The 13,128-nt window shown below is 36.4% G+C and overlaps 1 protein-coding gene across 1 annotated transcript in view; it reads left to right on the top strand.

The window, feature by feature from the left end:
- Positions 1–2,335: 2,335 nt before the first annotated feature.
- The window catches only part of zanl (zonadhesin, like), a 32,363-nt gene continuing 21,570 nt past the window's right edge, over positions 2,336–13,128 (top strand). The window contains 24 exon segments of the mRNA XM_016284326.1: positions 2,336–2,416; positions 5,201–5,226; positions 5,843–5,989; positions 6,246–6,511; positions 6,922–7,006; positions 7,094–7,243; positions 7,336–7,500; positions 7,721–7,821; positions 7,980–8,058; positions 8,176–8,523; positions 8,616–8,809; positions 8,901–9,045; positions 9,251–9,495; positions 9,635–9,783; positions 9,877–10,005; positions 10,100–10,238; positions 10,334–10,475; positions 10,619–10,815; positions 10,914–11,052; positions 11,413–11,529; positions 11,694–11,818; positions 12,150–12,295; positions 12,504–12,647; positions 12,760–12,867. Of these exon segments, the coding sequence (XP_016139812.1) occupies positions 2,343–2,416; positions 5,201–5,226; positions 5,843–5,989; positions 6,246–6,511; positions 6,922–7,006; positions 7,094–7,243; positions 7,336–7,500; positions 7,721–7,821; positions 7,980–8,058; positions 8,176–8,523; positions 8,616–8,809; positions 8,901–9,045; positions 9,251–9,495; positions 9,635–9,783; positions 9,877–10,005; positions 10,100–10,238; positions 10,334–10,475; positions 10,619–10,815; positions 10,914–11,052; positions 11,413–11,529; positions 11,694–11,818; positions 12,150–12,295; positions 12,504–12,647; positions 12,760–12,867 (3,560 nt within the window). The 5' untranslated portion in view covers positions 2,336–2,342.

Genomic DNA, 13,128 nt, shown 5'->3' with positions numbered 1-13,128 from the left:
ATTCCATATATAACATCTATTAGGTGAGAAATTATGTTTATAAATTAAATTCCAGGAGAGAAGCATTTGTTTGTGAAAATTGGATAACTTTAACGGAAGTTTAGAAATGTTGTAGTTACAAAGCAAAAGAAAATGAAGACCTACAACCTGTGAAAAAATACAATGCGGAATAATGTTCCATATACTAGTTGTTGTTTTTTTAAATTGTTTGATCCAGTTTATTTTAAAAGTATAATTAAGAGTGGTAAAATCTAAAAAATTCAATCCTCCATTTTCAGTTGTGTTCATAACCACAGATTTCTTAATATAATGGGTTTTATTTTTCCATAAAAAATGGAAAAGCATATTATCAACAGTCTTGCAAATATTATTGTTGACTGCTAGAGAAAGAGCTGTATATGTGAGCCTTGAGATGCCCTCTGCTTTTGTAACCAATACTTTCCCCTTCAAAGATAAATCTCTTAGTAACCACTGATTTATTGGCTAATGGTGATGATGTTATCTGCAACTGTAATTCCTCTTAACGTACTCTGTTTAATAGAATCAGCAAAAGCTGTTTTTGACAGGGTAAAAAAATGTGTTTTTTACACTACCATTGAGAAATTTTAACCAAACTATGTTACAGACATTTCATTAAGACCCTAAAGAATCATATCAACTTGTGGAAAATGGGCATCCTATGACCCCTTTAAGCCAAATTAAATCCCCTTATTAATTCAAGCATCTTTAAACAAACAGTTCTATATTTAACAGCTGAAGTTTTCATTCAGAAATAACAAAACTAATAATTTTCATCGGGAGACTACATCACGTATTCAGATGATTCACTAACACTTTACAATAAAGTCATTAACAAACATAATAAAATACTTAACAGATCAGTATGCACATTCAGATCTGTTAAACAATATATAACTTGATGTGTGTTTATGGTATACTAATCAAGGTATACAGTTTTTATGTATCTGATATTCAAATGATCCACTGAAGTACAGCATGTGAAGAAATTTTTTTTTTAAATAAATATTTATAAATATTAGTTTTTATTGTAAGTTTAGCTTGGGCCAAATACCTTAGAATAATTTAAAAGGGGGCTGACCTCTACTCATCTAGCTTTAGTGGTTCACACTTCTGGGCTGGACCTGATTTGGAACGTCATACACAGAGAGCCTCTTTTTACAGGCATCATAAACATACATGCATTATCAGAAAACAGGGTGGAATCTCAGTTACATAGGACTGATTTCCATCAGTTCTGGTCACAAGACAAAATATAATTTCACATCAGAAGTAATAGTTGATTCATTTTCCTCATAAGAATCATTACCTCAGTGAAAAAGTATGTTTTTTTGGATATTGCTAACTTGCTTCTGTAACTGGAAAACTGAAAAATCTTTTGTGTCATACACTAATGAAAAACTGGTAATACTTTACAATAAGGTTCATTAGTTAACATTAGTTAACTACTTTAGTTAACATGAACTAAGCATGAACAATACTTCTACAGCATTTATTAATCTTAGTTAATGTTAATTTCATACTAATGCATTATTAAAATCAAGTTTTGCTAGTTAACATTAGTTAATGCACTGTGAACTAACATGAACTAACAATGAACAACTGTATTTTCATTAACTAACGTTAACAAAGATGAATAAATACTGTAATAAATGTATTGTTCATTGTTTGTTCATGTTAGTTAATACATGAACTAATGGAACCTTAAAGTGTTACCGAAAAACTAAACTTCTTTATGCATTTATTTTATATTATTTTTTACAAGATACTCAACAACATAATTACGATACCTACAAATAAAAAAGCTCAATTTTAATTTCCCAGGATGACTTCTGACTGGTCTGGCCTCCTTTGAAACATATGAATCCATTGAAATTATGGACTGCTAATTCTATAAAAATATATATTTTTTGTCCTGTACATTCAATATTTTGAATTTGGATTTTAACCACGTCAGCAATGGATTCCTGGTACTATTCAGACTAGTAAAAAAAGGATGATAAACTATATGGGGATTCCTGATTTAAGAGGTCAATTCAAAGGTCTATGTACTGTGTGGGCTGAATTTCACTGCATCTTCTGATAAATGTTACAGCATTTAGAGAACAGGGGGAACACACCCTGGTCCTATCACGAACAGTTACTGATTCACTAAACCGGTTTTACAATAAGCTATGTAAAATAATATTCATGAAAGTGATAAAAACTGATACACACCTTCGCATGCCCTGCCTCACTGACCATGCATCAACCGACCCTTTATAAACTCAAACATTTTTCTTGCTTCTGTCTAAGTGAACCTAACACCATCCATTAATCCAGACATGGGACATCTGGAGTTAATACTAGTGCTAACATGGATAATAGGTTGCTTTACCATAGACAACAACGCAAATAGGTAAGATGCTCATAATTATTTAGTCATTTGGTATATTGTTTCAGAAGTAATGTGAATGTAAATCTAATTTAGCTTTTATAAAGTACCAGATTCAGCCAAAGATTTGATTTTATACTAGTAAAATGATGTAGCCTACATTGTATACATATTTATATGCATAATATGCAAATGCATATTATATGATAAATAAATATATATTATATTAATATATACAGGTGCATCTCAATAAATTAGAATGTCATGGAAAAGTTCATTTATTTCAGTAATTCAACTCAAATTGTGAAACTCGTGTATTAAATAAATTCAGTGTACACAGACTGAAGTAGTTTAAGTCTTTGGTTCTTTTAATTGTGATGATTTTGGCTCACATTTAACAAAAAACCCACCAATTCACTATCTCAACAAATTAGAATACTTCATAAGACCAATAGAAAAAACATTTTTAGTGAATTGTTGACCTTCTGGAAAGTATGTTCATTTACTGTACATGCACTCAATACTTGGTAGGGGCTCCTTTTGCTTTAATTACTGCCTCAATTTGGCGTGGCATGGAGGTGATCAGTTTGTGGCACTGCTGAGGTGGTATGGAAGCCCAGGTTTCTTTGACAGTGGTCTTCAGCTCATCTGCATTTTTTGGTCTCTTGTTTCTCATTTTCCTCTTGACAATACCCCATAGATTCTCTATGAGGTTCAGGTCTGGTGAGTTTGCTGGTCAGTCAAGCACACCAACACCATGGTCATTTAACCAACTTTTGGTGCTTTTGGCAGTGTGGGCAGGTGCCAAATCCTGTTGGAAAATGAAATCAGCATCTTCAAAAAGCTGGTCAGCAGAAGGAAGCATAAAGTGCTCCAAAATTTCTTGGTAAACGGGTGCAGTGACGTTGGTTTTCAAAAAACACAATGGACCAACACCAGCAGATGACATTGTGTAAATCCTAGTTGTGTAAATCACAAGCTTTACACAAGCTTCAGTCTGGATCCAGAACACCTGAGAAGAGATGATGCAACCCCATGTCACCATATTCTAATTTGTTGAGATAGTGAATTGGTGGGTTTTTGTTAAATGTGAGCCAAAATCATCACAATTAAAAGAACCAAAGACTTAAACTACTTCAGTCTGTGTGCATTGAATTTATTTAATACACGAGTTTCACAATTTGAGTTGAATTACTGAAATAAATTAACTTTTCCATGACATTCTAATTTATTGAGATGCACCTGTATATTATATTAATAATTATTAATATATAAATATAATAAATATGAATAATTATTAATCTTTACGATCACATCAAACCGGAGACGTTTCAGACGCACGCTCCAACTTCACTTTAGCTCCAGGCTCGAGTCAAACGAGCACGGAAACGGTACTGTTCTCGCAGCGCTTCAATTGCACGCACAAAGACACCGGCGCGCACTGTAGCCTTTATCATTTCATATCAAAGAGCGAAATAATCTACGTACATGCAATGTCGTGGTCAGCTAAGTCATGAAGTTACCAGAAAGGCGATTAAAGCTGCCTTAAAACTGTGCATGCATGTAATATATTTTATATCAGTCTCTGAAATGGTTTTCAAAATGGTCCTGGAGCAGCCCAGCACTGTCTCACTCATCTAACACACTCGATTCAACTCGTCAGCTCATTAATAGAGACTTTAAGACCTGAAGTGAGTCAGAAATGGTAAAGAGAATTATGAGAAAATACGATGCGTGTCAGATCCGCGTCATGTTCAGCAGCGGCAGCACTTAAAGAAATAACAGCCAAAACAACCTAATAACTAGCTGCTGTGATGTCTGTTCGTCAAGAAGAAAAAAAGAGGAAATCAATAACTTTTTATATAGCTTTAAGGATTTATATTTCATTTAGTGATTGATTGATAACTTCAATTTCAATTTATGTATATTTCTGCTGAAGGGCACAGCTAGGCCTAAATATGACATTTAGTAGGCCTATAATTGGTTTATGTGAAGTTTGTTTTAAGTTTACTTAAATTAGAAGTTATTTTTTAAAAGTCTATAGTAAATGTTAAAATTGATAGCTCTCAATTATACTGTAATGTTGAATGGCTATAGTCAATGGTTAAATTTTAGGGTGAAAAACAATTTTATAGAGACATCAGTAGTATTGGTATCAGTGATATTGGCCTTCAGTCATAAAAAAAGATGCCATTAAACAAATATTAAAAATATACTGTCTTTATGTTATTTGTACATTAATTTGAAGATTTAAAGTTAAATTATTGCAATATAAAAGTATATTTAAAAACGTTAATGTTAGGTGGGATTAATCGCGAAAAATCTGAAAAAAATTTGCGATTAATTAGTTAATTTTTAATCGATTGACAGCACTAATATATATATATATATATATATAAATTTCTATACAAAGTAGATGATTCAGTGAATACTTGATTATCATGTGCATCAGGCATATTAATAGAGCAACACATTTCTAACAATTAGTTACATGAAACAGGCAAAGTTAAAAACTGTAAGTGTAAAAGCATGTTAACATATCAGAGTTTGGCTATTTCTTAATTTTATACACAACATTATTGTAGTGCCAAGGCATTAATTGTCACTTCCTTACAGTTTCCTTACAGATGATGTCTACTATTATTTAACAAAATTACACTATTTTCATGCCTTTGTAGATAAGAAATTCTTAAGCGATAATACAGCTAATCCAAAACATAACAAGCATAGTAAAATATAGCCAGCTTCTTCATCTTTTTTCCTGATATTAGTTAACTCAACCTGCTTTCTTATATCCTGTTTTTACAGATATGACGTGACAGATAGAGATGCTGGTAAGAAAACTATCATGTAAAATGTAATATGGATAATGATTAACTAGGGAATTAGTACTATTGCAAAATTTCCATATTTCTATCATTTTTTAAAACTTTTCTCTTTCAAATATTCAGTAACATTTTAATATAAATAAATTACTGCAATACAAGAACTACTATTATCATATCCTACAAATCTGTGCAAAGACTATTATCATGTCTGTCTTATACTAATGAACACTGGGGAGAGACTTTGTTCTGTCACAAAAAAAACATGCTTGACATTGCACATAGTATTCAAGCTTGCAATCAAGCAAGGACACATATGATTACAAAATTACATGAGAACTGGTTGTAAACGGGTGGAGTACAGAAGGCCCCCATAAAGCATATCTAAGTTCCATGTCCATTACCAACACATTATGAACATAAAGTGAATTTATTGCATTGTACCATTGGAAAATGATTCACATCAAAATGTTAGCATTTCTCATTTCTCATTTTAGGACTGGTATTGTTTTAAGAGCATATGCTTAAATAAGTGATCTAAAGTCAACTGGAATTCCTAGTATAGTCAATTCTAGATCATTTCTACCAATGAAAACTGAAACGTCTTGTTTTTCAATCTTTTAAGCAGTGCTGGCCTCCTGTGATTTCAACAAAAACGAAGAACCTTTCTGCAACTTCCAACAAGACCCTGCAGATAATGGTGACTGGACACGTCACACTGGACCCACCCCAACCCCAGGCACTGGACCTGATGGAGACTATCCGGATGGAAGTGAGTATGAGCACCAAAACCAACAAAAAACAATCCAGTGATCAGTCACTGAACTGAAGATGCATAATCACTGGGAAACAATATTCAAAACTGAATATTACTGAAATTATGGCAACCACAAATGTTTACAAAATTACAGTACACTGATTGAAGGGACATGCACTATAAGATGTTTTGTCAAGCAACCTATAAAATGATAAAGAACTTTTTTTACTGTTTCTTGCTCTCATTAAACTGAACCCTTTCCACCTCATAGCTGGCTTTTACATATATCATGAGGCTGACAACTCCGTAAATGGACAGAACGTACGCCTTCTCAGCCCAGTTATTAGTAGTGAACCTTCTGAGATCTGTGTACAGTTCAACTACTACATGTATGGCTCTGACAGCAGTAACACCCTGACTGTGTTGGCCAAACGTCCTGGCTCTGAGGAACAAATGTGGCAAAAAACTGGGATACAAAGCCCATCATGGCTTGGAGCCTCTGTCACAGTGCCCATACCAGCTGGACAGACTGCTCAGGTAAATGGGTTTGCTTACAAACAGTAAAAGATTGTCACTAGTGCTAATTCAGGTGTTTGTGTAAGGCTATTGCTGTGTCATTTGTTCTTCTATAGTTCTAACATGCATTTTTAAATGAAATACATATGGTACAGTCTTGTCATACCTCACTAAATTGCCTTAAAAATTGCCAGAGTATCAAGGCCTTTATAGGAGACGTATTCAATTTCAGTGTGGTCACTGTGTTTATGGCAAAAGGCTATGTATTATAGTATGTCTAATCTATATAGGCCTTTTCTTCAGCATCAGTTAAAAAAGTCAATGTTACCAAGACAAAGAACACTTCTGAAGCTCTTAATGACAGAATGAACTTTGTGACTCTTACAGTGTGACAGAAAATCCCCAGTCAGTAAGTCATTTTTATCTTCTAGATTGTGTTTCAAGCAATGCGTGGGTTCTCTTCATCATGTGACACTGCCCTGGATAACATTGTCATCACCGAGGGAGCCTGTGCTGGTACTTTATATTTTACCCTTATTGCATGTTATAAAGATATACATTTTATATTATAATAATGATTTTATTGTATTTGATTTTATACAGGCTGTATAGCTGGGTGTGATTTTGATGATACTGATGAATGTGGCTGGACAAATGTGATAACCAATGAAGAAATCTTTGGTTGGGAGTTTTGGGCTGGACAGACAGATACACCAGGCACTGGCCCTGATGATGACTTCTCCAAACCAGGATGTGAGTCCAACATTCCATCCTGTCATATTATTATTATGCTTTCAGTCCTCTTCACATTCCCTATTTTCTCAAACTGTTTCTTTCCAATGCAGTGGGGATGTACCTGTTAATGGACTCCATCTATAGCATTGAAGGAGAATCTGCTCAGCTCTGGAGCCCCTCTACCTCAGCGTCTGGTTGCCTACAGCTGGACTTTCATTACTACATGTATGGCAGTGCCGCCAACATGGAGCTTAATGTCCATGCGGTCACCACCGGTAAGAGTAACAAGCCTACGGTCATTCTATAGAGTGAATATTAAGAGTTTATTAAAACATCTGTAGGTTCAAAGGATAATTATGAAATCAAAATTATGATATAAGAACATTATTCACATATACACACAATGAATCAACTTTCAAATCTACTTTCAAAAATGTTATTATACAGATTAATTACTAAGATTTTGGCTCAGTTTTGTTTTATGATTTTTTTTAGGTGTAGCACTTGGAGCCCCTATTTTCAGCCTCAAAGGAAATCAAGGTCAGGGCTGGAAGCCTGCAAGCATTCGCTACATTGGTTCAGCTGATTCAGTGGAGGTCAGTTTTATTCTCTCAGTTAAAAAAAATTGTGAATGAGATTTTTAAATTTTTTTACATTATGATCTGGCCCATTTGAGTTATAATCTAATTTAATTTATCATAAATATTGCCAAAGGTTCACGTTTTTACATTGTAATTCACATTTTTCATTTCAGTTTGTAATTGTTGGTGTTTATGGTGAAACAGACGAGACAGATATTGCAATTGATAGTGTCTGCGTTACCACTTGTACAGGTAGGTGGCAGACAATGTCACTAATGCCATTGTAAGTCTAAAAGTACCAGCTGTCACATGATACATATTTTATGGACAATGCACCAGTATATTAATTGTTTTCTTGCTTGATTTTAGCAACTCCAACAACACCTAAGCCATCCCCACCCCAACCCACTACACCTAAACCATCAACACCCCAACCCACTACACCTAAGCCATCAACACCACAACCCACTTCACCTAAACCAACGACACCAGGTCCATCATCCCCTAATCCATCTACACCCCAACCCACTACACCTAAACCATCAACACCCCAACCCACTACACCTAAACCATCAACACCCCAACCATCAACACCCCAACCCACTACACCTAAACCATCAACACCACAACCCACTTCACCTAAACCAACGACACCGGGTCCATCAACTCCTAAGCCAACAACACCTAAGCCAACTACTCCAGAACCAACACCACCAGGTAAGCTAAACTTGTTCTATTTTGATTAGAAACATTTATCAAAACATTATAACATTTGTATAGATAAACAAACCCTTCATGTCTTCCAACAGTGAACTGCCCTCCAGACTCTGAGTACATTGATTGCGGCCCAGCCTGTATTCCTTCATGTGCAGAGCCCTCTACGAACTGCTCTGGTTCTTGCATCAGCGGCTGCTTCTGTAAACCAGGATTTGTTTTCCGTGGCCGGCGCTGTGTTCCTATTGAGCAGTGTGGATGTCTGGATGAAGAAAACAATTACTTTGAGGTACAAGAGTTGTCGTTGTGAGGCTGCATTTTTATCCAGCTTTGGGACCTAAGCTTTTGCTCTAAAAGTCTTGGTCTATATTTACACTCAGCCCGGTGAGATCATATTTGGAGATGGCTGTTCCAAGTTGTGTCGCTGTGCTGGCAACTACACTTTCGACTGTGTGGACAACACCTGTGACCCTGTGACAGAAGAATGTCGGGAGGTTGATGGAGTGCATGGCTGCTACCCTAAAGGTATTACAGAAAAGCACAATAATCTTCCCTAATCCACAATTATCATAATTGACAAGTGATCAAACAACACACTGAATTGCTCCTGTGATAGCTCATGTTTCAAAGCCCACAAGCTTTCAAACACACAGACAAAATAAAAAAAAAAGCACATTTATGATCAAATTTGAATTTATATCTTTGACACCAAGGGATTTTTCACTCACAGGAACCTCCAACTGTATTGCTTCTGGTGACCCCCATTACAACACCTTTGATAACCGGCGCTATGACTTCATGGGAAACTGTTCTTACCTGATGTCCGAGCCTTGTAACAGCACAGACGTGCCTTACTTCGCTGTATACACAGACAATGAGAATCGCTACAACAATCCTCATATCAGCTATGTAAAAGCAGTTCATGTCCACGCACTGGGAGTCATAGTGTCCATTCTGAAAGGAGGAACTGTGCAGGTAAGAGAAAATAACATTATTTTCAATATTAATGATTTATACACTACCACGTATACAATAGTATTAGTGTACATATACTGTATACATCTAATTCAGTGGCACATTCAAATGGACAATTATGTTTTCTGACTTTTCTCAGGTCAATGGTACCAAAGTGAACATTCCTCTGAGTCCTGTCAGTGGTGTTGACATTTTCATGTCTGGAAAGCACTACACAGTGGCCTTGAACTTTGGAGTAACTGTACGTTATGACGGAAACCATTATATGGACATTAAAGTTATCAAGGAGTGAGTATGGTACTTATAAAGGTCTTCTTAATAACGTCTTTTATAGAATGATTCACTTTTGAATATCTCTACATGCTTGTGATCATTTTACAGCTATGGGGACAAACTTTGTGGGCTGTGTGGGGACTACAATGGAGACCCTCAGGATGACTTCCAGACACCAACTGGTGAAATGGTCCAAAGCCCCAGTGACTTTGGCCACAGCTGGAACATAGACCCTGAGTAAGGCACAATGCAAGACACATGCTGTTACAACTAAAAGCCTTTTCTCTATTAACTCAGATCATAGAGAACTCACCTCTGATTCTGCCTTCAGGTGTAACAAGCCTGAGGTTGGCCCACCCCCAGGGTGTACAGATGCTGAGCAGGAGTTGTATGAAGGGTCTGCTTACTGCGGTATCATATTGGACAGCAATGGCCCTTTTGCTGCTTGCCATCCAAAAGTCAACCCCAATGTGAGTGAAATCAAATCCGTTCATTTGAAATGCTTTTGAATTTGAATGCTTAATCATACAACAGATATTTACAGATCTTAACCCTGTGTGTTTAGGGTTTCTTCCAAGACTGTTTGTTTGATGTTTGTGAGCTGGATGGTGCTCATTCTGCATTGTGTGAAGCAATAGAGTCATACGTCAATGAATGTCAGGACCGTGGCGTCACAATTGGACCCTGGAGAAACAGCACCTTCTGTCGTATGTCTGAAAAATACATATTCCTTAACCATAAACTTGGACAAAAAATACAGACATGAATGGCTTGTCCTATTTCTCGTACTGTCAAATAGAGCAAAGTCGCAAAATTATGATTAGCACTAACACACATTCTTCCTCTCCAGCTCTGAAATGCCCAGCCAACAGTCACTTTGAATCATGTGCACCAGTTTGCCAGCCTTCCTGCAATCCAATTCCACCAAGTCAGTGCACCGGGCCTTGTTCTGAAGGATGTGTTTGTGACCCTGGATATATCCTCAGTGCTGGCCAGTGCGTGAAAGAAGACACTTGTGGTTGCAGCTATAATGGACAATATTATAAGGTGAGGAAATTGAATGTGGTATCATTTAGGACAGAAATGGTTTGTTATAGTCAATCAACTAGTATTTTTCATGACTTTCCCTCTCTCCGTGGTTTTAGCCAGGTGAAGAGTTCTTCACTAAGGACTGTGAGCTACTGTGTAAGTGCAACCCCCCATTTGTTACCTGTAATGCTGCTGACTGCCCACCAATGGAACAATGTGGAGTACAGGATGGCGTAATTGGCTGTTACCCACAAGGTGAGCATTCTGGTTAACTCAGTAAATGCGTTTGCATCATTTCAAAAGTTAGATTTCAGTCAGAATAAAGTAATTCATTTTTAAAGTAAATTATTTTTGCATCATTTTGCAACCTTTTTTAAAATTGTACATGCGATTGTTGTTTAGCTTTGTCTAGCATGTTGAACAGATTACAACTGGCCTCAGTGCCGTGTATGTTCTGGGGTCCTAGGAGGTTGCATTATTTTCAAATAATATACTATCTACAATACTAAATATACAATATTTGTAACATACATTTTAAGCACATTCTTGAGCACTTAAATGTTTGATGAATTGAAAGAAAGGGGAAAAAATTAATCTATTTTCTCAATCCCCCAGAATCTCAAGACTGTATTATCTCTGGTGATCCTCATTATAACACCTTTGATGGCAAATACTACACCTACATGGGCACTTGCACCTACACTCTGGCCCGCACCTGCGAAAACAACACTGGTAAGCAAAGGCCAAGATAGGGTACAAAGATCCATAACTACAGTGGCATTGAGTTTACTATCGATTTCATGTAAATAACATATCCCTGAAATAAACTTAAAAAGTTTTAAGAGTTTAAAGAATTATACAGCTTTAAAATAACAATACTTTACTATCTTCTGCAGGCCCCTGGTTCTCCATAGAGGGTAAGAATGAAGAGAGAGGAGTTTCTGGCGTTTCTTACTTGAGGAAACTCTATGTGACTGTAGATGGCATCACTGTGACAATGATGAAAGATAGGAAAATCCTGGTCAGTATCCACAGCAGCTGCCTTCATTAAACCATCATTGAAGCCATTCTGTAGTCTTGAGATCAAGAATTGAGGTTTTAAATAAACGGCTACAATATATTTAAGTCTCTCTGGGATTTAATCCTTGAGATTAAGTAAATGGACATAATAGTTTTTATCAAATATTTTCTTTCAGTTGTTCCTAATCTGTTCATAGTCAGATTATCCCTCTGTCCATTTTTCAATAATAATCTAGACAATAAAGCAAAATAAATAAAATCTTAGTTCCTCTTGTTAAATTTAACATTACCCTTCAATTCACCTCTGGTTTATCTCTTTTCCACACACTCAGGTGAATGGACTCAGGGTGTCTCTCCCTCACTCCCCATCTCCGCTCATTTCGCTGTCTGTTGCTGGACAATATGTAATCCTCACAACTCCGTTCGGCCTGAAGGTGCAGTGGGATGGCAATCATTACACCAAGATCTCTGTTCCCAGGTACTTAAACTATGAAAACATCCTGACTGAAATTAATGCATCATTCTGACCTGAAGCATTTGACAGGAAACAATAAGACCCACAATGATTGTTAAGGGTTGTAGATCTTAAGTAAATCCTGTAAAAGAAAAATCAAAAAGCTTCTCTGGGAAAATTCATATCTTCACATTATTCTCTCTTTTTGCTCCTCTCTCACTCATTTTATCAGTTCCTATTATGACCAGATGTGTGGCCTGTGTGGGGACTATGACGGAAACCCCAATAATGATTTCACTAAGCCAGATGGCTCCCAAACTGACAACTCAAGTCAGTTCGGCGACAGCTGGCAAACTGATGAGGATGAGGATGCAACGTCAGTAACTTTCACTCTTCTTCATCATCAGGCAATTTTTTTAGGATTAGGTCAACTTCCTATGCTCGATGTTGCCGGTGTTGATCAGTGCAGATCTGTGTTGTGTTTTCAGGTGCAAGCCTGACCCCGGGCCTCAACCACCCTGTGATCCTGTGCTGGAGGGTGTCGTGTCAAACCCAGAGAACTGTGGGAGAATAACTGACACAAATGGAGCATTTAGGTTAGGACTTACCAAACTATGACATTTTCTGCTAAAAAATGTAGAATCATTCCATTTGAAATGAATTATAAGAAATATAATTCATTGTCTCATGTTAGAATCAGTATGAATAATAGAGCGTGCGTACGCTCTATTATTCATACTGATTCTAACATGAGACAATGAAGAACTTTAAGTGCTTAATAATTGCACACTTTCTCTCATATTTGCTCCTCGCAGGGACTGTATAAAGGTGGTGGACCCGTTGCCTTTCTTCCAGAG

The sequence above is a fragment of the Sinocyclocheilus grahami genome, unplaced genomic scaffold (assembly GCF_001515645.1).
Source record: "Sinocyclocheilus grahami isolate Dianchi unplaced genomic scaffold, SAMN03320097.WGS_v1.1 scaffold10.1, whole genome shotgun sequence".
In the NCBI taxonomy this organism is placed as follows: domain Eukaryota; kingdom Metazoa; phylum Chordata; class Actinopteri; order Cypriniformes; family Cyprinidae; genus Sinocyclocheilus; species Sinocyclocheilus grahami.
The sequence above is the reverse complement of the archived record's forward strand: the minus strand, read 5'-3'. Positions and strand labels throughout refer to the sequence as shown.